Below are 20,510 nucleotides of genomic sequence, written 5' to 3' on the forward strand. Positions count from 1 at the left end.
GATCCATGCCTCGCCGTCCATCTGTCGCTCCAAGCGTATGATTGCACAAAACCATCATACAAGCATTCAATGCCAGACACCGCGGTATCATCAAACTGCCATACCGCAGTCAGCTCCACATTTCGGCATTTCGGCAATTGCTGCCGCTTTGGTTGATGATATTCCATGGCTCCGGACGGACACCATGAGGACCCTTGCAATGTTTTGACAATATCATTCAAAGCTTTGCAGCGATCGCGACAGACTCTCGAGGACTTCAGCAAGACTTACTTTCCTTACATTGGCCTAAAGCTCCCCGACGTAAGTTCCACGCTAAATTTGTAAGGTATCAGACCTTGAGCTGACTCGCGGGAGGTGGTTTGGCCATACCCGAGCTTCCGACACACCCGCCGGCTGCAGCACAACTCCCCGACTGCCCCACGACTGACACCAGGACCTGCTCAAGTATCTCGATGTGCTAGTCTGGGTGGAGGCCACTATCTACCAGCTTGATGAGGACAATGAGCAGCTGACGGGCCATGGGGGACAGAGCACCGTAGCGGCGACCGCAGGTGCGGAAGCGGTATGGGCGGGACCCCATGGCGGCGCAACCCCGCAACGTGACTGCGCTCCGCGGCATCCACCCAGACGACCTTGCGTTTAGTTGTACCACATAAGAGCATGGCTGCGCGAGGATAAGGGCGCTTATTGCCAGCTGGTACATCACTCTTCCGTACGGTAATCGCTTCCACACATCAGGCCTGGATTGCATCCGGGCAGTGCTGCGGCGGGAGCGGCTGCTGGACGACCGGGTGCAGCACGAGATCGCACAGGTGGGTGGGTGGGTGACTGGCACGTGGCAGGGCTGGGGGCATCGGCACCGCACAGTAGGCATGCCATCGGTTGCGGACTTGTGGCGTGGCGGCGTCGGAGTTTGGCGGTGTCCACGGCCTGGTTCCTCATGTTGCGCACGCAGGGCCTGAGGTACTGGGAGCTGGAACAGCACATCTGCGCCGCACTGCTCGCGGCGCCGCGCCCGCTGCAGGCACCGGCAGCGCAGCTGACCTACGAGCTGGTGTTGGAATGCCATTCAGCCAAGAGTTTCGACTACCGGGTGGGTGCCGGCCTGTTGTGTGGACGTGGGGATCTTTGGCTCGGCGCACATCGGAGCAGGTCTGGAGCTGGTCCTGCGGTAGGGGCCGGGGTTTGCAGTACAGCGAGCAGCGCCAGCGGAAATGCCGCCTGGCTGTGCCGCCGCGCTTCAGGCCACCGGGCCCCACGACAAACTGCGTACGCTATACGGCGGTACGGCAAGCCGGCAACACGCCCCCTGCAAGGCCCCTTGCTGCCAGGCCCCGACCATCCTGCTGCGCCCCTGGGCCTCCCCTGTCTCTCCCCTGCTGTCTCCCTCCGCCCGGCAGGTGCTGTGCCTGCTGCTGTTCCGGCTGTCGGGCCGGCCGCACGACGAGCGGCTGTTGGCCTTCCTGCGGCTGGACGAGATGCTGGTGGACATCAGCGACGACCTGTGCGACTACGAGGTGGGGGCGGGGGCGGGGGGGAGGCATGTGTGTATGCGTGTGCGTATGCGTGTGCGTATGCGTGTGTGTGTGTGTGTGTGTGTGTGTGTGTGTGTGTGTGTGTGTGTGTGTGTGTGTGTGTGTGTGTGTGTGTGTGTGTGTGTGTGTGTGTGTGTGTGTATATGCGTGTGTCGGCGAGCGGGCTGGCCAACCCCGTGCTGATGACGCTGCGTGCCATGGCTGATGAGCGCCGGGGTGGCGCGCTGTTGGAGCTGCGGGAGTCGACTCAGCAATTACACACACGCGCGGCCCCACAGGATGACGTCGTCGCCAACTCCTTCAACATCTTCCGTTGTGAGTGCGCAATGGCCACGCATGTGCGGACACAGTCATGCGGGGGTGTTGGGGAGGATACGCCGGGCGCAGCTCTCCTTCTCATGCTTACCGCCCTGCTTTTGCTAACACGTATGTGCTGCAAACAGGCTACATCCATTTGTACGGGAGGGAGGCTGAGCTGAAGCTGGTGAGGGGTGTGGGCCTGCTTACCTGGCCGGGGTTTGCCACGTGACACGTCAATGCAAACCCAGGAGGCTAGGACCCTGGGACCCTGGACCCAGCGCGCCTCAGCCCCTTCAGAAACTCATTCGCCAACCACCATCACGGAATGCAACTGGCAGGTGGAGCGCATCGGTGCGCTCGAGTCGCAGCATGCCAAGCTGCTTGCGGGCCTGCCGGAGGAGTCGCAGCGCCACTACTGGAGCCGGCACCAGGAGGCGTGTGACGGCCAGGGTAAGTGTGCACTGAGGATAGAGGTGCGAAAGGGGAGACCGCCGTGCGTGTTTGAGGATAGCGGCGCTTTGCATGCAGGTGCGGACCGGTGGGTGTTCCCGCCACCCATTTACGACGAAGAGGAGTACCGGCGGAGGGTGAAGGCGGAAGAGGCGGCGGCAGCAGCTGCAGCAGAAACGGGAGCAGCAGCAGCCGGTGGCCAACTTGGATGAAAGGCCGATATTCTGTGCATTCGTTAGGCTCATATATATTCATCACTCACTGGTAATGGCGCGAAGGAGGTTGTGTGAAGCAGGTGTGGTGAGCAGGATGGCGCGTGTATGGCTGTCGTGTCCATGTCCATGTCACTTAGACCCGAAGACCACACCATACTTTGCATGCCGCTTTCATTTTCTCCTTCGATAAGCATGTTGTATGTAAATAGGTAATTCATGCGGGCACCGTGGGCTTTATTACGATGAACGGCGTGGGGTTGCGCCGCGGACATGTCCCGTCGGCGCTGGGCGACATGCGACATGCACGACAGCTGTAGCTGTGGTGCCTCGCCCATAAAAGCCGTGGGCCGTCATTTGCGATATCACAATACCTTACACACGAACAAAGGTCCACTCAAGCCACCGAAAGGATAAGAACTCGCTTCCACTCGCTTGAACTTGGCTATCGTCCACATCTGAAGCATCGTCGTTCCCGAACGGCCCGCGCCGTTTACTACCACCACCACTTTACCTGCAAGGATGTGCTCTAACGACGTTTGCTCTGAAGACTCGTGCTGGATTTGCCTTGCGGGCGCCGAGTCTGGGCCTCTTGAACGGCCGTGCCGCTGCCCCCGCTCCGTCCACCTGTCCTGTCTTGGCCGGTGGCAGCTGCAGCAGGTGGGTGTCATAAGCGTGGCACCTGCGCCTTTCTCTCGAGACATGGACCGTTGGCATCGTTGTCTGCAAGGCTGGGCCCGGCTGCGGATTGCAAAGTGGATGTATGCCGAATCACCTACCAGCGCTCACGTCCTATTCCCCCGTCCCCCATCCGTCTCCCTGCCCTCAGGCTGGTCGCTCGGAGGAGCAGCGCTGCCGCTTCTGCACTTGTGTGCTTCCGCCGCTCGAGGACAGCCTGCTGCCGCCGCACCTGGCGCCCGTGGCCGCAGCCGTCACACCCTACATGGCAGTCGTGTACCAGGGGGAGGTGAGACAGGCGGAGGAGGTCGAGGGGAGGAGGGGCGGGGGGCAAGAGATAGAGGGGCATGGATTATTGCGAACGGTGGCGCATAGTTAGGACGGCTGATGTGAGAATGCGATCTTTTGACTCAAGGAGAAGCACGCCGCTCATGATTCCTGCGGGTTACCTTGCACTAGCCCATCTCCCAACCAGCATATGCCACGTGTGTTCTGTTCTTGACTACGCCCGCCCCTTAATAAATCATAAATGTAACCCCCCGCCAATGCTCTACGCCACTCCGCCCCGCAGCACTACAAGATCCCTGTGCGCCCCGGTCTGGAGGGCATGGCGGAGTTCCGCGCCCGCGTCAAGTGCCTGTTCGGTCTGCCGCACGACTCTGACTTCCAGGTGTCGTTCGAGTGCGCGGCGCCCACCAGCGGTGAGAAGCTCACACTGCGAGGCATGGGCTGCTTCAACGCCGCCGCCAGCTGCGCAGCCATCAGCGCAGCAAAGCGCGCCGCCGGAGAGGACGGCGGCTTTGAGTGGAGCGAGGCGCAGCAGCAAGCGCAGCAGGCAGCGCAACAGGCAGCACAGTAGTACGGCAGCCACAACGAGTGCAGGGAGGATAGCGGCTGTAGCTGTGGACTTGAGCAGGTGGCTGAAGCTGATGGTAGGCACTGCATGCCGGTATATAAAGTGAATACGGTTTCAACAACCTCTGGAGGTGTTCTAGTTAGTTCTGCTTGGTGGCGCTGTTAGGCTAGCATAAGCGTGTAAGCACAATTTGAGGCAAGTGCCGCTCTTATAAGAAAATGATAAAACTGCGGATGCATATACGGTAATGTATCGTACATTAACTCACTTGCTGAGAGTGTGTTATGCTGTACGATGTGTTCGCACGTCAGCCGTGCAGGGGCTGGCAGGGGTCGTGTTTGTAGTCGTGTGGCCAGACGTGGCGGTTGATGTACAGGGCTGGCACATACTGGTTATGCCCAATGCTGTCTGCTGACCTTCATGTTTGACAGACCTGGGCCATGCTGCATATCCTTGTCGATTTGTAAACCGGTCATTGCTTCTCGATCTTGCACCTGTTGAACGCTGCCGTGTCATCGAGGCGAATGGGACGGACCTTGAGCCCTGGCATTTCACAAGACCCCGCTTACCGTATGTTAGGCCGCACGTTGTAACCTGGCAGGGAGCCAGAGAGAACACGCGCACGATGGGCACAACCGCTGACTGTAGGACAATGCCTTCACTTCAGACATGAGTACCTTTCCTGGTACCAGGAGCCTTGCTGCTGCTCACACTCAAGTGCTTGGGGTCCGTCAAGCAACAACCGTGCGATGGGACAGTGGTAAGGCAGGTTGGTGTAGTCCCGTTGGGTGCAGATTCCCAAACTGAGAAAGACAAGACAGTAGCGCAAGTTGCGAATTCAAGGTATGTGGTTCCCCTCGCAAGGGAAAAGTGGGCTGAGCCACGTCTCCAGTCTGAGGCCGCAAGCGTCTGCCTCATCTCCCGGACATAGCCGGGGTCGGTTCGTGCAGGCACGGCCCGCCATGCATGCAGCCACGTCTCGCTGTCAAGCACAAGCACAACCACCACAGGACAAGCAAACAGCAGGAAATGCTCTAGCCACAACACTCCTCACTGCTGAGATTGTAGAATAGAGATGAGTAGAATTCAGCCTCCACGGCCTTATAGTGCGTGACTACTGAGTAGCTGAGCAAGAGTGCATGTAACACTTTCAATGCACCCTCCGACGCATGCTGCCACGCGCAACCATGCAATAATCAAGCTTAGCGCACAGTATGAAGGTTACAGGTGTGGTATCGACGTGCTTGAAAAAACGCAACACGCACAAGCGAACATGACGTTGTAGAGCCGAGGCCCCCCAACCGCAGGGTAGTGGTGTGGCGGCGGCTGTGATTGATCTAACCTACCGGTCATGAGGACCTGTCAACCCATCGGCCCGCCACACCCGCCGGTGAATTGTGCATAGATATCCACTTCCAGGGATCCCAGCAACAGTGTCTTTAGTTTTGCATTTGGTGCGCATGCCGCAGTTCAATAGTAAGATGAGTAAGAATCAGCAGTTCCGCGCACTCGCCACAATGGGCTCAGCGTACACGCACAACATAATGTTCACCTGGAACCACCTGGATCGTGGTGACTTGAAACGGATCGATGCCCAGTGATCCGGACACAACAGCAGTAAAACCTCAAACCTGTTTTACACAACACCGCATGACAACTAACACCGGCCTCCTGTAGTGCCAAGTCTGGGGCTTACAACGTAGGACGTCTGAGTCCGTGGCACTCCTGGTACGTGCCGGCAGAGTCTCTGTCTGTCTGTCCGACTCTGGGGCGTTACAGCTGGCGTAACCGCCCGGGGCACAGCTCTGGCGCTGTGTGCAGCAATCTGTGCTGTTAGTGAGGGTTCTGACTGTGTCCTCAACATCGGGTTTCTGTAACTGTATACGAGTCTTCCGACAAGCTGGCACCTGCGCTGGCGTCGGGCATGGTAGGGTCGGGTGAAGCCTCCGGCGGCTACACCGACTACTTACACGGCCTTGCCTTCCAAACCCGGTAGTTCTCACTACCTCCATACACACGGTGCTTCAGCACCACAATTGGTATCTACGCCTCTTTCTTGGGGACCCGCTATTGGGTCCGACGCTTCCGCTTCTGAAGTCGCAATTCTGCGATTCTCCCAGTCTGCCTATGGCGCTGCACGGCCACGGCCACTGATGACGCCGGCATGGACACGGAGGAGGAGGACAACCGCCCTACCCCTGCACCCAAGCGCCAGAAGCGCGCTGACGGCTCTGGTCCGTCGGCCGCTGTGACCGAGATCGCGGATGGCTCTCTGCCGTGCCCGCCGCGCACGTCGGACGAGACGAAGTTTGGCGTGTCCGAGGCTATCCTCAAGGCTCGCAAGGTGGATGGTCTCTGCTTTGTCTGCGGCAAGCCTGGTCACTCCGTCAAGGCCCACGTGGGGTATGACAACTGGCAGACGGTGGTGCGGAAGGGAGGTCAGGGGGGCCGTGGCCGCGGTCGCGGCTGTGGTCAGGGCGGTGGTCGCGGCAACAAGGGGGGTCGCGGCGGCGCCGCCGGCAAGGCGGGGGGCCGCAAGTAGGGGGTTGCCCAGGGGATTTGCGAGGATGATCCTGGGTGCGCACTTCTGATGCGTTCTTTGCCCTACACCACTCTGAAGAACACTCGAGCTTTGCTACCTGCTGCAGTGAAGCGTATCGAAGGCGCTGTTGGGCGCGAGCTGACGTTTGACGGTCGCCTACGGCGTGCTGGCTTCGGTGCCGAGTGTAATCTTTACGAGTTGCCTCTGGAGGTTCCAATCTCGTCTCTGGGGTTGGGTGGGCATACTACGCTGTTTGTTCCCTCGCGCTTTTCTGAGCTGACTTCGCAGGTCTCCCGCTTCAAGGCCTGTCACGCGCGGCGGCCAGCTGACACCGCCGGCGTCTTCGTCGTCCCGTCTTACATGTCCAAGTCCAAGGCGTGTCAAGATCTACTGCAAGGGATGTCGAAAGCGGTGACGTTTGGGGTTGGGGAGTCGTTGTTTCAGGGGTTGGATCTGCAGAATCATCCGGTGCAGCTACCGGCGCTTAAGCATAGCGTGACTGTTTGGTACGCACCGCCCCTGCCTGTTAGCAACGCACGTGCACCTCCTCATGCCTCTTCGTTGTATTTGACCGCAAACTCTGCTGTGCCATCTGCTGCCGCTTCAACCGCAGGGCCTTTGCCAATCGTGCCTGCACGTGTCGGCGGCCTGCGTGTGTCTGTACTGGCTGATACTGGAGCTAGTCACGACTTCGTGTCCAAGGCGCTTTGCGACCAACTGGGACTCAAGTTGTTGAAGTCGGCGTGGCAACACGTCACTCTGGCCGATGGTGGTAAGCAAACCATTCTAGGGCGCGTGGCGTTGCGCGTGGCGTTTGGTCCTGCGTACCTCACGTTGCACCCGTTTGTGCTGCCTACCTTTACTGACTCCGCACAGCTGATCTTGGGCGCTAGTACCATGGTGCGGGAGGGGGCCGCCGTAGACCTAGGCAAGCAGGCACTAGTGCTGCGAACGGGCAAGCGCACTGTTTCTGTACCGCTTCGGACCATAGGTGTGCACGCCTTGACTGTTTCGTCCGTCGCACTCGACCAGCCTACTGCTAACATGGCGCTGTCGGCTATTATTGCCATGAATCGTGAAAACGACGCCATTGTTGCCGCTCATCTGCATGCCGTTAGCTGTGCTGTGCCTGCGTCTAGTTCTGGGGATCCCCGCAGGCCTGCATCTGATAAAGCTGGCGCCAAGACCGGTGCATCACCTGCTGCGCACAAGGTCGGAGTGGCCAAGGGCTCTTCTGCTGTTGGTTCGGCGTCACCAGTTCCCGCTCTACCGCGTCTGCCGCCGACCAAGACGCCCACTCTGGTTGGTCGAAAGGAAGCTGACCGTATGATTCGCAAGGGTGCGCATGTTATCGCTGTTCGTCCACGTTGTCGCCCCTCGGTCGCCCCTGTTGCTTCCTCTGCTGTGACTGGTACTGCTGATGCGTCTGCTGCGAACCACCCTGGTTCGAACGCGCCAGTCGTTGCGGATAACACGGCTACCCCTCAGGCCGGCACCGCACCTGCACCCGAGAAGGAGAAAGGTTCTGTCCCCCCCAGTGCTCCTCCCTCGCAGGATTCGCGTGTGAAGGCGCTGCTGGATGAATACTCTGACGTGTTCCAGCCCATCCCGGGGCTGCCTCCAGTGCGCCCAGTCGACCACACCATCCCACTACTTCCCGGCACGCAACCTGTTTCGCGTCCGATGTACCGGCTGGCACCCAAGGAGCTGGAGGAGGTCAAGCGTCAAGTAACTGACTTGATGGCCAAGAAGATGGTTCGACCTTCTACGTCTCCCTGGTCTGCGCCAATCCTCTTTGTCGGTAAAAAGGATGGGACTCTGCGCATGTGTATCGACTACCGGGGTCTGAATGCCGTGACGGTGAAGAACCGGTACCCTCTGCCGCGCATTGATGACTTGCTTGATAAGCTGCGCGGGGCCCGGTACTTTAGCTCGATTGATCTGCAGCAGGGCTACAACCAGATTAGGATTTCGCCTAGCGACATCCCTATGACGGCTTTCCGTACGCCCTTCGGTCATTTCGAGTACACCGTGCTTTCATTTGGTCTCGTGAATGCCCCTGCCACATTCCAAGCCTGCATTGACCGAATGTTCCGCCCTCTGATTGATAAAGGTGTTGTGGTCTGCTACCTCGACGACGTTTTGGTAATTTCCCGCACCTTGGATGAACACCTGGAGCACCTGCGCGCTGTGCTCGCAACCCTTCGTCGTGAGCAACTGTATGCTAAACAGAGCAAATGCCACTGGGCCCAAACGCAGATTGAGTACCTGGGCCACATCGTGTCTGCTGATGGTGTGCGGATGGACCCGAAGAAGTCCTCGGCGGTACGGAACTGGCCGGCGCCCAGGAACCTGCTGGAGCTTCGCAAGTTTTTGGGACTGACCAACTACTTCCGTAAGTTCATTGAGCGTTACTCAATTCTGGCTGCGCCGCTCACGGCACTGTTGAAGAAGGGCGCGCGCGTTTACGTCGGCTTCTGCTTGGACAGCCTCCTGTCAAGCCGCGTTTGACGCTATCAAGCAGGCTGTTGCTTCTGATATCTTGCTTGCTTACCCTGATTACTCCCAGCCATTCCGCGTAGAGGTTGTGACTGACGCCTCGCTGCTAGGGTCCGGCGCTGTTCTGCTGCAAAACGGCCGCCCTATTGCCTTTTCGAGCACGAAGTTCACAGGTCCGGAGACTCGCTACACCACGGGTGAGCAGGAGTTTCTGGCGGTTCTTCATGCGCTCAAGGAGTGGCGCTGTTACCTGGAGGGCCAACCGTTTACGGTAAAAACTGACCACAAGCCCTTAACATTTCTGGATGGTGTACCGACACTGAATCGTCGACAAGCCCGCTGGATGGAGTATCTTGCGCGCTTTAACTACACCTGGGAGTACCTGAAGGGGACCTTGAACGTTGCTGACGCCCTGAGTCGCCACCCCCTTCTGCAGGGTATCTGGTTACACATGGTCACGCGTGGACAAGCGCGAAAGGCTTCTGGGCTGGGCACGGCGCCCTCTGCCGCGGCTAAGCCCGCGCAGACGCAAGCGCCTGCTCCGAAGACCGCCAAGCCTACACCGTCGCCTGCTGTACCGGCTCCGGCTGCGCCTGGCGAGAAGACTGCCGCTGGGACTAAGCGTGCTACCGCTACTGCTCCCGCGCCTGCTCCTCCTGTCAAGACGCGTCGCCTGGTGAGTCCACCGGCCTGGGCTGCTGCACCCCCGGTAGCGACTGGTGACCCCGTGACCGCCCCGGCTGATTCCCCTGAGGTGTCTGTATCTTTCGGGGACCGGATTCGCGCTGCCTATGCCTCTGATCCGTGGTTCTCTAGCGAGACCAACACGCGCGACCTGGCGTGTGACGGTGGGCTGTGGTATCGCCTTGTCAATGGCGCGCGAGTGATAGTTGTCCCTGCTGATGATAACTTGCGCCGTGACATCATTTCTGCGTGCCACTCTGGCCCTCTGTCTGGGCATGTCGGCACTAAGCGTACTCTAGACATTGTGTCGCGCTCGTTCTGGTGGCGTGGCCTGTCTGTTGCGGTTGATTCCTTTGTTCGCGCCTGTGACCTGTGTCTGCGCAGCAAGTCTGTTTCCGGTAAGACCGCTGGTACGCTGCATTCTCTGCCCATTCCTGATGCGCCTTGGGAGTCTGTTTCCCTTGATTTCGTTTGTGCGCTCCCCAAAACTGAAGGGGGATACGACACATGCTGTGTTATGGTTGACCGGCTAACGAAAATGGTGCATCTTGTCCCTACGCGAGGCACACCTGACTCCCCCACAACAGCTCGCCTCTTCTTCGACAACGTCGTGCGTCTACACGGTGTGCCCAAGTCTCTGGTGTCCGACCGTGGTCCGCAGTTTACAAGTAAGTTTTGGGGATCTCTGTGCACGCTTGTGGGCATGCGGAGCAACCTGTCTACCGCATACCACCCCCAGACTGATGGGCAAACTGAGCGCATCAACCGGGTGTTGGGAGATATGCTGCGCAACTTTACTGTGGGCAGCCCTAACACTTGGGACTTGTATCTGACTGCTGCGGAGTTTGCGATCAACAATGCTGTGAACCGCTCCACTGGCTTTTCCCCGTTCTTCCTGAACTACGGATTCCACCCGGCAACCCCGGTGTGGCGTGAGCTTGACGTGTCTGCCCCCGCTGCCCGCGAGTTTGCTAAATCTTACGTGCAGAGGATGGCTGAGGCGCGCGCCTGTCTGGAGGCGGCTCAGAGCCGTGCTGCGAATTACTACGATCGCAACAAGAAGGACGTCACGTACCGGCCTGGCGACTTGGTCCTGCTCAACACCAAGAACCTGCGCGCTCGGGCTAAGGGACCGCGCAAGCTGCTACCGCGCTGGATTGGGCCTTTTACTGTGGTACGTCCGGTTAGTAGTGGGGCTGCTGTTCAGCTTGCACTGCCGGCGTCGCTGAAGAACATCCATCACACGTTCCACGTGTCCATGGTGCGCAAGTACACGGGCACGGCAGGAGGGCGTGCTGGGCCTGGGTCTGATGATGGGCCTGGACCTGTTGCATGGATTGACGACCAACCCCTATGGACAGTAGGGCGCATCCTGGACTTCCGCCGTCGCGCTGTGGCGTTAGGTAACAACCGCCGGCGATTGGTTAAGGAGTACTTGGTCAAATGGAAGGGCTACTCCTCTAAGCATAACAGCTGGGAGCCTGAAGCTAACTTCACCCCCGATATGGCTGCTGACCTGCAGAGCGCTCGCGAGCGGGCGACTCGCACCATCGAGGATTGACCGAGGACGCTCAATCCTGAAGGGGGATAGTTGTAGTGCCAAGTCTGGGGCTTACAACGTAGGACGTCTGAGTCCGTGGCACTCCTGGTACGTGCCGGCAGAGTCTCTGTCTGTCTGTCCGACTCTGGGGCGTTACAGCTGGCGTAACCGCCCGGGGCACAGCTCTGGCGCTGTGTGCAGCAATCTGTGCTGTTAGTGAGGGTTCTGACTGTGTCCTCAACATCGGGTTTCTGTAACTGTATACGAGTCTTCCGACAAGCTGGCACCTGCGCTGGCGTCGGGCATGGTAGGGTCGGGTGAAGCCTCCGGCGGCTACACCGACTACTTACACGGCCTTGCCTTCCAAACCCGGTAGTTCTCACTACCTCCATACACACGGTGCTTCAGCACCACACCTCCTACGCAATACTCATGAATGCCCTTTCTAGTGCTGCACCTACCAGTCATCCAGTTGTGTGCTGGTGTGCTACGAACTCCTATGTAAGGCGTGCTTTTCATAAACGGCTTCCTTCCTAGCTGCTCTCATTGTGGCTGCCCTCGCTCCCTGCACCCGCTGTGACTACCGTACTACTGTGCTGCCTGCTGCGCTTGCTGCTGCGCCTCGCTCCACTCAAAGCCGCCATCCTCTCCGGCGGCGCGCTTTGCTGCGCTGATGGCTGCGCAGCTGGCGGCGGCGTTGAAGCAGCCCATGCCGCGCAGTGTGAGCTTCTCACCGCTGGTGGGCGCCGCGCACTCGAACGACACCTGGAAGTCAGAGTCGTGCGGCAGACCGAACAGGCACTTGACGCGGGCGCGGAACTCCGCCATGCCCTCCAGACCGGGGCGCACAGGGATCTTGTAGTGCTGCGGGGCGGAGTGGCGTAGAGAATGGGAGGTAGGCGGGCGCAGTAAAGTACAGAACAGCAGACGTGGCATATACGGTACTGATTGGGAGGTGGATTAGCTCCAGTGCAAGGTAACCCGCAGGAATCCTGAGCGGCATGCTTCTCCTTAAGTCAAAAGATCGCATTCTCACATCAGCCGTCCTAACTATGCGCCACCGTTCGCAATAATCCATGCCCCTCTATCTCTTGCCCCCCGCCCCTCCTCCCCTCGACCTCCTCCGCCTGTCTCACCTCCCCCTGGTACACGACTGCCATGTAGGGTGTGACGGCCGCGGCCACGGGCGCCAGGTGCGGCGGCAGCAGGCTGTCCTCGAGCGGCGGAAGCACACAAGTGCAGAAGCGGCAGCGCTGCTCCTCCGAGCGACCAGCCTGAGGGCAGGGAGACGGATGGGGGACGGGGGAATAGTTAGCTAGGGAAGACAGGATGTGACTGGCGGTAGGCGATTCGGCATCCACTTTGCAATCCGCAGCCGGGCCCAGGCTTGCACACAACGATGACAACGGTCCATGTCTCGAGCGAAAGGCGCAGGTGCCACCTTGTGACACCCACCTGCTGCAGCTGCCACCGGCCAAGACAGGACAGGTGGACGGAGCGGGGGCAGCGGCACGGCCGTTCAAGAGGCCCAGACTCGGCGCCCGCAAGGCAAATCCAGCACGAGTCTTCCGAGCAAACGTCGTTAGAGCACATCCTTGCAGGTGAAGTGGTGGAAGTCAATGGCGTGGACCGCTCGGGAATGTGTTGCGGCTAACAATGCTTCCAGTATGGATGCCGAGTTTGAGGACGGGTGGAAGCGAGTTCTTATCCTTTAAGTGGAACTTTGTTCGTGTGTGAAGTAAATGTATTTCACAACCGACGGCTTTTATGAGCGAGGCACCACAGCTACGGGTTGTCGTGCATGTCGCATGTCGCTCAGCACGACGAGACATGTCCGCGGCGCAACCCCACGCCGTTCATCCCATTAAAGACCATGCCATCCATGCCACTCACCTCTACACACGTTGAATGTTACACGAGTGACCATTGTGTGTTCCAACGGCGACTTGTTGACATTCTCTACTTGGACATGACAACCCAGCCATGTCTGGGGGCATGTCACTGTCACTTCAGGTGGTGACCTTCATTAGCGCTATACCCACTGATACGTCGCCGGGCGAGCAGCAGCAAACAGGTAATATCATGCACCTCAATCACCAGCAGCTAATACAATACAAGCCTTACGTTTCGACCTGAGCAACACACGCCCGCATCCTAAACATTCTGCACGCCTGGCCACACGAAGTACCCAATCATCCAAACCCATATACACCAGGTGACAGTAGTGGACACGCTGGTGCTTGCGGCCCTGATTCATGTGACTGCATAGCGCCCCATCCACACACGCCGGGCAGGAGAAGCTCCCTGCCGTCGAAGGCTCATAGCCTGAGTGACTGGGAACACCTACTTTAGACCGCCTCGCCAAAACGGCAACCCCCGGTCAACCACTGGCGCCCGTCCTACATCAGCTATACGGTACTGCAGGCCGCACGCGTTCCCGCATAGCGCATGCCTCCCGTCCACCAACACGCACACCCACATAGATGTGGCACACGTGCACGCACGCGCAGTGCTCCGGTCTAGCTGGCTGCGGGCCCTGCCGCGCTCCCCTGCTCCATCTCAACCACCACTCCACCAAGCTGCATGGCCCCAACCTCCCCTTTTTCCGACCCCCCACCACCGACTGCTGGATGGCGGCCCAACCGCAGCAAGACCGCCCCGCACGCTCACGCCGCTCCGCGACAGAAGTGCAAACTCACGCCGCGTCACTGGGCGACGTGTTTGTGCCGGCCAGCAGCGGCGCCTTGCTCTCCGCGTCAGCCGCCGGCAGCTTGCCGCTGCCGGCGCGAATGCGACCAAGCAATGCGCCCACCGCCCCGCCCTTCGTGCTGCTCGCCGCCGGCGACAACGCATCCCCAGCCCCAGCCCCACCGCCACCTGCACCGCCGGCCTCTGCTCCTGCCCCGCCGCCGCCCGCTACTGCTCCTCCTGTCGTGGCCGCGCCGCCCACCCGCCGCAGCTCCAGGTTGGACCCGGCCGCCGCCACGTCGCCGCTGCCACCGGCGCCGTACAGCAGCGGCGGCGTCGACAGTGGGTCTGCGGAGGGCAAGGGGCCGCTCGACAGCGGGTCAAGCGGGCGGCTGTCCGAGGCGGCCGACCGCAGCGGGTGCGGCGGGAAGCCGCCGCCGCCGCCGCCGCCGAGCTCGTGGCGCGGGGACAGCCCGCCCAGGCGGCCCACACGCGGCGTGAAGAGCCCTGTCTGCAGCACCTGTGGGCGCCAGGGGGCACATAGCAAGGATTGACACGGATGAGGATGGACGAGGGCTGCTGAGTCCATACCGTAGTAGTTTGCGTGGTCCATCGCGCGCTGCATCCCCGCACAGTGCGCACGCCCCTGAGCCCGCCCCTGGACCCCGTGCCTGCACACCCACCCGCCGTCCGTTCCTGTGCCCCCGGGCCCCCCGCCGCACCCACCTGCCGCAACCGGGGCGGCAGCGAGCCCGCCACCGCCGCCGCGTTGACGCGCTGGCTCTGCATGTTGTCGATGTACAGGTCGGTCTCGTCGATGATCTCCTCCTGCGGCGCGCCGGCGTGAAGGAGGAGGAGAGGAGAGCGGAGAAAGGTTGTGCGTATGTGAGCCGGTGTGCCAGTGTGAATCATCACATGCCCGCGAAGCGATGAGACGTGGGGTGGGGAGGGTTGCGCGCTTTGCGTGGACGGGGAGGGGGGATGGAGGTTCCGACCGAGTGCGGCTTAGCTGCCTCGCCCACACCCCACTGGCCCTCCCGCCCACACACCCGTCGCCGCCCTCGCTGTACGCACATGCACATGCACGTGCACCACCCACACACCCACACGCAGACACCCACCCACAACCCCTCACACCTGCAGCAGCTCCTCAATGACGTCCTCAATCGTGATGATGCCCACCGGCTCCGGCTCGCCGCCGCCCCCTCCTCCGCCTCCGTTCGCCTGCGCCTCGTCTCCCAGCGCCGAGTAGCCGTCGCGGCCCAGCTCGCGGCCCTTGGAGGCCAGGCGGCGGAAGGGCGAGCCGCGCGGGTTGGTCTGCCACGTGGCGCCCACTGCCGGAAGGCGAGTCAGAGCAGAGGGGTTGCAAAGATGGTTGGAAGGGCGGTACAGGATGCACTGAAGGGGTGGCGGATGCGTCGCTGGCTTGCACTGCTGCTGTCGTGCGCATGGCCGGTGGCTGGGCAGCGCTGGCGTGGATGGCTGGGCGCTAAGGACCCTTCAGCACCCACACCGCGAACCCGGGGCCCACACGAGGCAGCAGCAGCACTCTCCTCCTCCCCGCGACCGACTCCCCACCTGGCTTCTTGCCGGCGCCGCCCGGTGGTGGCGCCGGCCCGTTGGCGGTCGCGGCGCCGTCCTCCGCGGCGCCGGGCGCCCGCGTGAGCACCGCCATGTGGCTCTTGCCCGTCTCAAACAGCTTCAGCATGTCGTACCTGCAGGACATGCAAGGGGAAGGATTTGGTTTGTGTCAAGGGTTTTAGGGTTTTGGGTTTTACATAACACACACAGTGACGCATATGCAACATCATAAGGCACTTGTCGGCTTAAGCGCACAGCAGGCGCTGCTGCAGCACGGGTGCAGCGAGCCGCGTAAGAGCGACGGAAGGTGCCCCGCGATGCGCTGAGTTCCCATGCGTCACGTCACGCCCCTGGTATCCGCAACCCATACGCCACACGCGCGGCGCCAGTTTCTGAGTGCCCCACACCCCGCACAAACCCACACCGCCTGAAACCCACGCCGTCGCCCCGCGCCGCTCACATGGGCGTGTCCGCCGCCAGTCGCGGCAGCTCCCTCAACCTCAGCGCCGACACGGTGGTGTTGTCTCCCGGGTTGATCAGGACCAGCTCCTTGACCAGGATGAGGCCGATGATGGCCTTGCGGTTGCCCTCCCTGGAGGCGACACAGGCAGCAACACAGCCAATGGCGAGGAAGGGATGCGGGCGGGACAGGATTATTTGCGAGGGATGCGGTTGCAGCCACAGGCATCTCAAGCCCCTCCCCTCCCCCACCCTCTCCTTAAATAATCACGAATGTTAGCCTCCCCCCGCCCGCCCCCACCTGTGCACTGGGATGCGGCTGTGCCCGCTCATGAGTATGGCCTGCAGCGTGCGCTCGTCCAGGCGGTCCTCCGTGGACAGCATGAACACCTTGTCCAGGGGCGTCATAGACTTGCAGGCCACCTTTGGGGGGGGGGGGGATTCATTCATTCATTCATTCATGATTAAGAAGTGAAGGAGTAGCCCGGTACATTGGCACAGCCGGCGCGGGGGGTGCAAAGACGGTTGCACTCCAGGTTTGGTTCTCGTAACCACCATCGCCCGCCCTGCACCGCCCTCCCCCCACGCTCTCCTCCTCGCTCTGTTGCATTGGGTTCGGTTTAGTTTGGGCTGGTATCTAACAACCCCCCCCCTCCCCCGCCGCACCCGCCGCACCCACCTTGCTTGTAAGGTCCAGGGCGCCGCGGATGACGTGCACCTCGTCCTCACTCAGCGTGCCGCCAAAGCCCGCGCCGGTGCCGTGCAGGTCCACCAGCGCCTTGAGCTGGGCGCGCCGAAACAGCGCCTGCAGGGGGGTTACATTCATGATTAGTTACGGAAGTGGTAGACGGTAGACCATCTTGGGGAGGACGCGAGGATGAATAGCACAGGGGTGAAGAGGCGGAGAGGGGAGATGAAGGGAGAAGAGGAGGTGACGGGGCACGTGGTTGTGGTGCCTTTGACCGAGGCAGCAGAAAGCCGGCCAGCGAGTATAGCCGCCGCGGTGCCGAGACTGTACGCCGCGCCATCGCCACCTATCCCCCCCTACGCCTTCACTTCTTAAATCCGTATCATGAATCATGAATGTAACCCCCCACCCGTGACCTCCCCGCCGCCCTGCACTCGGCCTCACGCTGTGGTCCGGCCCCAGCAGGAAGTCCAGCAGCTTGCCGATGGGCCAGGCGATGGGGCTGCACAGCGTCATCAGCAGCCGCACGAACCAGGCGCTGTAGGCGCCCACCTGCATGGGGGGGGGGGGGCGGCGAGAGGAAGCCAGGCATGATTCCGCCCGCATGATTGCAGTGGTGAGGAAACGGCGAGGTTGGAAGTGGGAGAGTAGCAGTTTCCGAGTGAGAGAGGGGTGCGGCGTGGCGGTGGCGGGAAGGGACTCGTGCGGCCAGTGGCGATGTGGTCATGTGGCTGCATGAGCGAGAGCCGTGCCCGGCTCAGCTCCCCCCCCCCCCCGTGGTGTGGTGCAGCACCGCTCGCCTAAGGTGGCCTAGAGGATGACGGCGGGTACGCGCGCGGCTGCGGCTGCGGGTTGGCGGCGCCGCCAGCGCGCAGCCGACCACCTACCCGGCAGCCGCAACCCCTTCACAGCAGCTCCTCCTCCACAGCCGGGCTGCAACAGCACCCCAGGCCCCACGCTATGCCCATCGCCCCCGCCTGCCCGCGCCCCCACCACCACCATCCTCCCTGCACCCACCGCCGCTGCGCACGCGCCCCCAGCCGCACCTTGAGTCCGTATCTGCTGCACACGGCCTGCGGTATGATCTCTCCGAACACCAGCACCACCGTCACGGACAGCAGCACGGCCGTGATGGGGTCAGCCAGCCGGTCCAGGAACAGCGGCAGCGCCTGAGGGAGAGGGGGAAAGGCGGCGGGGGCGGTGGAAGGGGAAATAAGGGACCCAATGCCCCCACCACTGCCCCTGCCATCACCCCTGCCGCTGCCGCTCCCACTGCTGCTGCCGCATCCTCCCAGCTGCGCCTGCAGTGGTGCAACGAGCTGGACAGCTTTGCTCGCCGCAAGCTCAGCCCCGCAATCCTTCCACATGCAGGCGCAGCTTCTGCAAACGCCTATGGATGCCACCGCCTTCCACCGCCGAGTCCAGAGCTCCGGCAGGGCCGCCCCGTGCTGTGGAGCTTGGCGGCCGGAGCTGCTGGTGGCGGCATGCGCCCACGGTAACTGCTGCCTCCCCATCCAGTCGTGCAACGCCATCTATAGCTCTTCGATGCAATCTGGTGATCCCTAAAAGTGTTGGGGGCTTCCTCCACACCGCATACATGGGGGCCAGACTGCGCGGTGGGGCGGGTCCGGGACCCGGCATGCCCTGCGCGCCCTCACCTCCGTTGCCGCCGCGTTGCATAACAGCAGCGTGACCAGCAAGTAATGCTGATGCTTGATGACCTGCAAACACCGAGCGGCAACGTCCAGGAACCCTGGGTGCGCTAGCGGCCGAGCTCGCTAGCACTTCGGTCTGATGTCCAGCTTCGCTCACCGGCATGATTTTAATAGCACACGCTCGCTCCTCTGGGGTGCCGCTTCGTTTCAAAACCTAGAAAAGGTGCAAAGGAGACGCGTGAGGAAAATCCAGCAGCTCCGGCAGCCTTCACGACATTCGCACCTCCAGCTCCACTGTGTCCAGGCTCATCAACCCCAGCGTCAGTCCGCTCATCAAGCCCGCCATACAGACTAGGAAAAGAGAAATGCAAATGTACAGCGTAAAAAGGAAGTCATCGTCTTGCGCTGACCCCGACGTGTCGTCGGGGTCGTCGTTCGCTAACAACATGCGTCGTATGAGCATGTTGGCAGTGATAATAAGATGAGTCTTGGACATGGGCGCGTTCCGTAGCCTTTACTCTTCAGTTGACCAGCAAAGGCCCATGCAGGGATTCGGCACACGCATCGATTCACCCCTCCGGGGCGGCGGGCCGCCCATGCCCCAGCTCGGGGACTCGCCCCAGTAGGCCGCCCCCATCCCCCCCTGCATAAGGCAGAGGGCATCCATTGTGGTACAAACTTGCATTCCAGTCAAGCCTTACTGGGTTACTCGGCGAAGCTATGTGTACAGTTTGGAACGTAAGTGGGTGATGGACCACAGTCCGGACCCCACCCTACCCCACACGGATAAGCTTTCTGCCGCTTGACTTCCTGTATGGCCAGATAGTCGATGGTTGTAAGGTGTCGAGACTGTGTGCCACGGGCAAATCAGAATAATTTCAGATGGTAGCACCTAGCTCCCTACTGTTCACTTCGGGTTCATTAGGTCGGCTTTCAGGCATTTCTCCAGCGGCTCTCCCCAGGGGCGCTCGGCATCCGTCACAGTTCTCCGCAGTTAGAGGACTCACCACCTGACCACCATATACGCCACGCACGGACCTCAACACCTGGTAAGCCCCCGCTAAGTCCCCACCACATCTCAACCTGCGCGCCGGCGCCCCTTTTGGGCGGCGCCTGCCGCCGCGTCCTGCGCTCCTCTGTGTTGCCTTGCCCACTCCCATGGAAGTGGCATGTGCTGCTGGGACCCCTGCTGTGCGGTCCAGTGTGGCTGCGCTCGTGTCAGGTGCTGCCGCCAGTCCTACCAGAAGACCGGTAGGCTGCGGCGGCCGTGTGTCGACTGTCGAGCCCTGCCCATCGGGACCGCCTACCAGCTCATACCGTTAACGAGGATGAGCTATTGACGAAGGCAAAACAGCACCACGTCGTTGACCGTATGGTGCAGGAGGTATGGAACTTGGAGCGTATACTGTTAGAAGAGCTGAAGAGGATAGAGCTGGAGCCGAAGCTGGGGCCTGAAAGGTCGTGTTGGTTGAAGGAATGCCTGCTTGCGGGTACGCAGTTCTCGAGCTGCATGCTTACGCAGTTCTCGAGCTGCTCACGGCCTCACGGGGAGTGCCCTGGTCCGCTTCCCTCCTCCCCGGGCCCTCCACACTTTTCTTCGATCAAGTTCATCCGGTTCAAGCAGAGGAGCCCTCCCCTGGGTTCGATGGTGCCCAGGACGACTCCAAGGAAAGTGTGGAGAGCCAGGGGAGGGGGGAGGCGGACCAGCATGCGGGCTGTGCGGGTTTGGCCACGGCGTTGTAGGCGTTGGCCGCCCTGACCCACACTGGCACTGGCCGCAATTTCGGATTCAGACTCGGCGGCAGTTTAGTGGGGTTCCCCTGACGTCCCGGATGGATGTTGTATTCCATTTGGGAGCACAGGAGCATAAGCACCCCCATTCGGGGACCAAACTAGCTGCATATATAAGTGTTGCAGGCGTTATAAGGGCCCCCCGGCCCGGGCCTCGGTTTCTACAAGGACAGGAATGCACGTCGTGCTCACCACCTTGTAACCACACACAACAACAAAGTAATGCAGGGTCGCGACGTCAAGGCAGCGATGAGCATACGGCATGCGCTGGTGGAGGTGCTGCTTGGTAGAGCGCGGCGTGCGTGCGGCCCTGCACTTTGGTGGCCAGGGGTAGTGGCGGCGCAGGGCCTGG

The 20,510-nt window shown here is 61.1% G+C and overlaps 5 protein-coding genes across 5 annotated transcripts; 3 read left to right on the top strand and 2 right to left on the bottom strand.

Annotated features, from left to right (window-relative positions):
• Positions 1 to 61: 61 nt before the first annotated feature.
• CHLRE_17g719050v5 (uncharacterized protein) lies at positions 62 to 2,830 on the top strand. The gene is made up of 9 exons (XM_043072222.1): positions 62 to 300; positions 434 to 551; positions 739 to 812; positions 956 to 1,093; positions 1,401 to 1,517; positions 1,814 to 1,850; positions 1,979 to 2,019; positions 2,174 to 2,285; positions 2,364 to 2,830. Exons 1-9 carry the CDS (start codon positions 166 to 168, stop codon positions 2,495 to 2,497), a joined length of 906 nt encoding a protein of 301 aa, XP_042914681.1. The 5' UTR covers positions 62 to 165; the 3' UTR covers positions 2,498 to 2,830.
• A 51-nt stretch (positions 2,831 to 2,881) lies between these two features.
• CHLRE_17g719100v5 (uncharacterized protein) lies at positions 2,882 to 5,983 on the top strand. Its single transcript, XM_001703727.2, has 4 exons — positions 2,882 to 3,157; positions 3,327 to 3,464; positions 3,747 to 4,800; positions 5,042 to 5,983. Exons 1-3 carry the CDS (start codon positions 3,020 to 3,022, stop codon positions 4,032 to 4,034), a joined length of 564 nt encoding a protein of 187 aa, XP_001703779.1. The 5' UTR covers positions 2,882 to 3,019; the 3' UTR covers positions 4,035 to 4,800; positions 5,042 to 5,983.
• A 48-nt stretch (positions 5,984 to 6,031) lies between these two features.
• On the top strand, positions 6,032 to 6,773 carry CHLRE_17g719150v5 (uncharacterized protein). The gene has a single exon (XM_043072223.1). It carries the CDS (start codon positions 6,196 to 6,198, stop codon positions 6,571 to 6,573), a length of 378 nt encoding a protein of 125 aa, XP_042914682.1. The 5' UTR covers positions 6,032 to 6,195; the 3' UTR covers positions 6,574 to 6,773.
• Positions 6,774 to 11,630: 4,857 nt separating this feature from the next.
• CHLRE_17g719200v5 (uncharacterized protein) lies at positions 11,631 to 13,021 on the bottom strand. The gene is made up of 3 exons (XM_001703737.2): positions 12,752 to 13,021; positions 12,433 to 12,570; positions 11,631 to 12,160 (listed from the first exon to the last, which is right to left on the bottom strand). Exons 1-3 carry the CDS (start codon positions 12,887 to 12,889, stop codon positions 11,885 to 11,887), a joined length of 552 nt encoding a protein of 183 aa, XP_001703789.1. The 5' UTR covers positions 12,890 to 13,021; the 3' UTR covers positions 11,631 to 11,884.
• A 54-nt stretch (positions 13,022 to 13,075) lies between these two features.
• CHLRE_17g719250v5 (uncharacterized protein) lies at positions 13,076 to 18,861 on the bottom strand. The gene is made up of 12 exons (XM_043072224.1): positions 18,651 to 18,861; positions 18,525 to 18,581; positions 18,371 to 18,433; positions 17,759 to 17,881; positions 17,157 to 17,264; positions 16,704 to 16,829; positions 16,326 to 16,447; positions 16,026 to 16,157; positions 15,563 to 15,699; positions 15,122 to 15,318; positions 14,711 to 14,812; positions 13,076 to 14,504 (listed from the first exon to the last, which is right to left on the bottom strand). Exons 1-12 carry the CDS (start codon positions 18,711 to 18,713, stop codon positions 13,992 to 13,994), a joined length of 1,743 nt encoding a protein of 580 aa, XP_042914683.1. The 5' UTR covers positions 18,714 to 18,861; the 3' UTR covers positions 13,076 to 13,991.
• Between the last annotated feature and the right edge of the window lie 1,649 nt (positions 18,862 to 20,510).

The sequence above is a fragment of the Chlamydomonas reinhardtii genome, chromosome 17 (genome assembly GCF_000002595.2).
Source record: "Chlamydomonas reinhardtii strain CC-503 cw92 mt+ chromosome 17, whole genome shotgun sequence".
NCBI classification, from domain to species: Eukaryota; Viridiplantae; Chlorophyta; class Chlorophyceae; order Chlamydomonadales; family Chlamydomonadaceae; genus Chlamydomonas; species Chlamydomonas reinhardtii.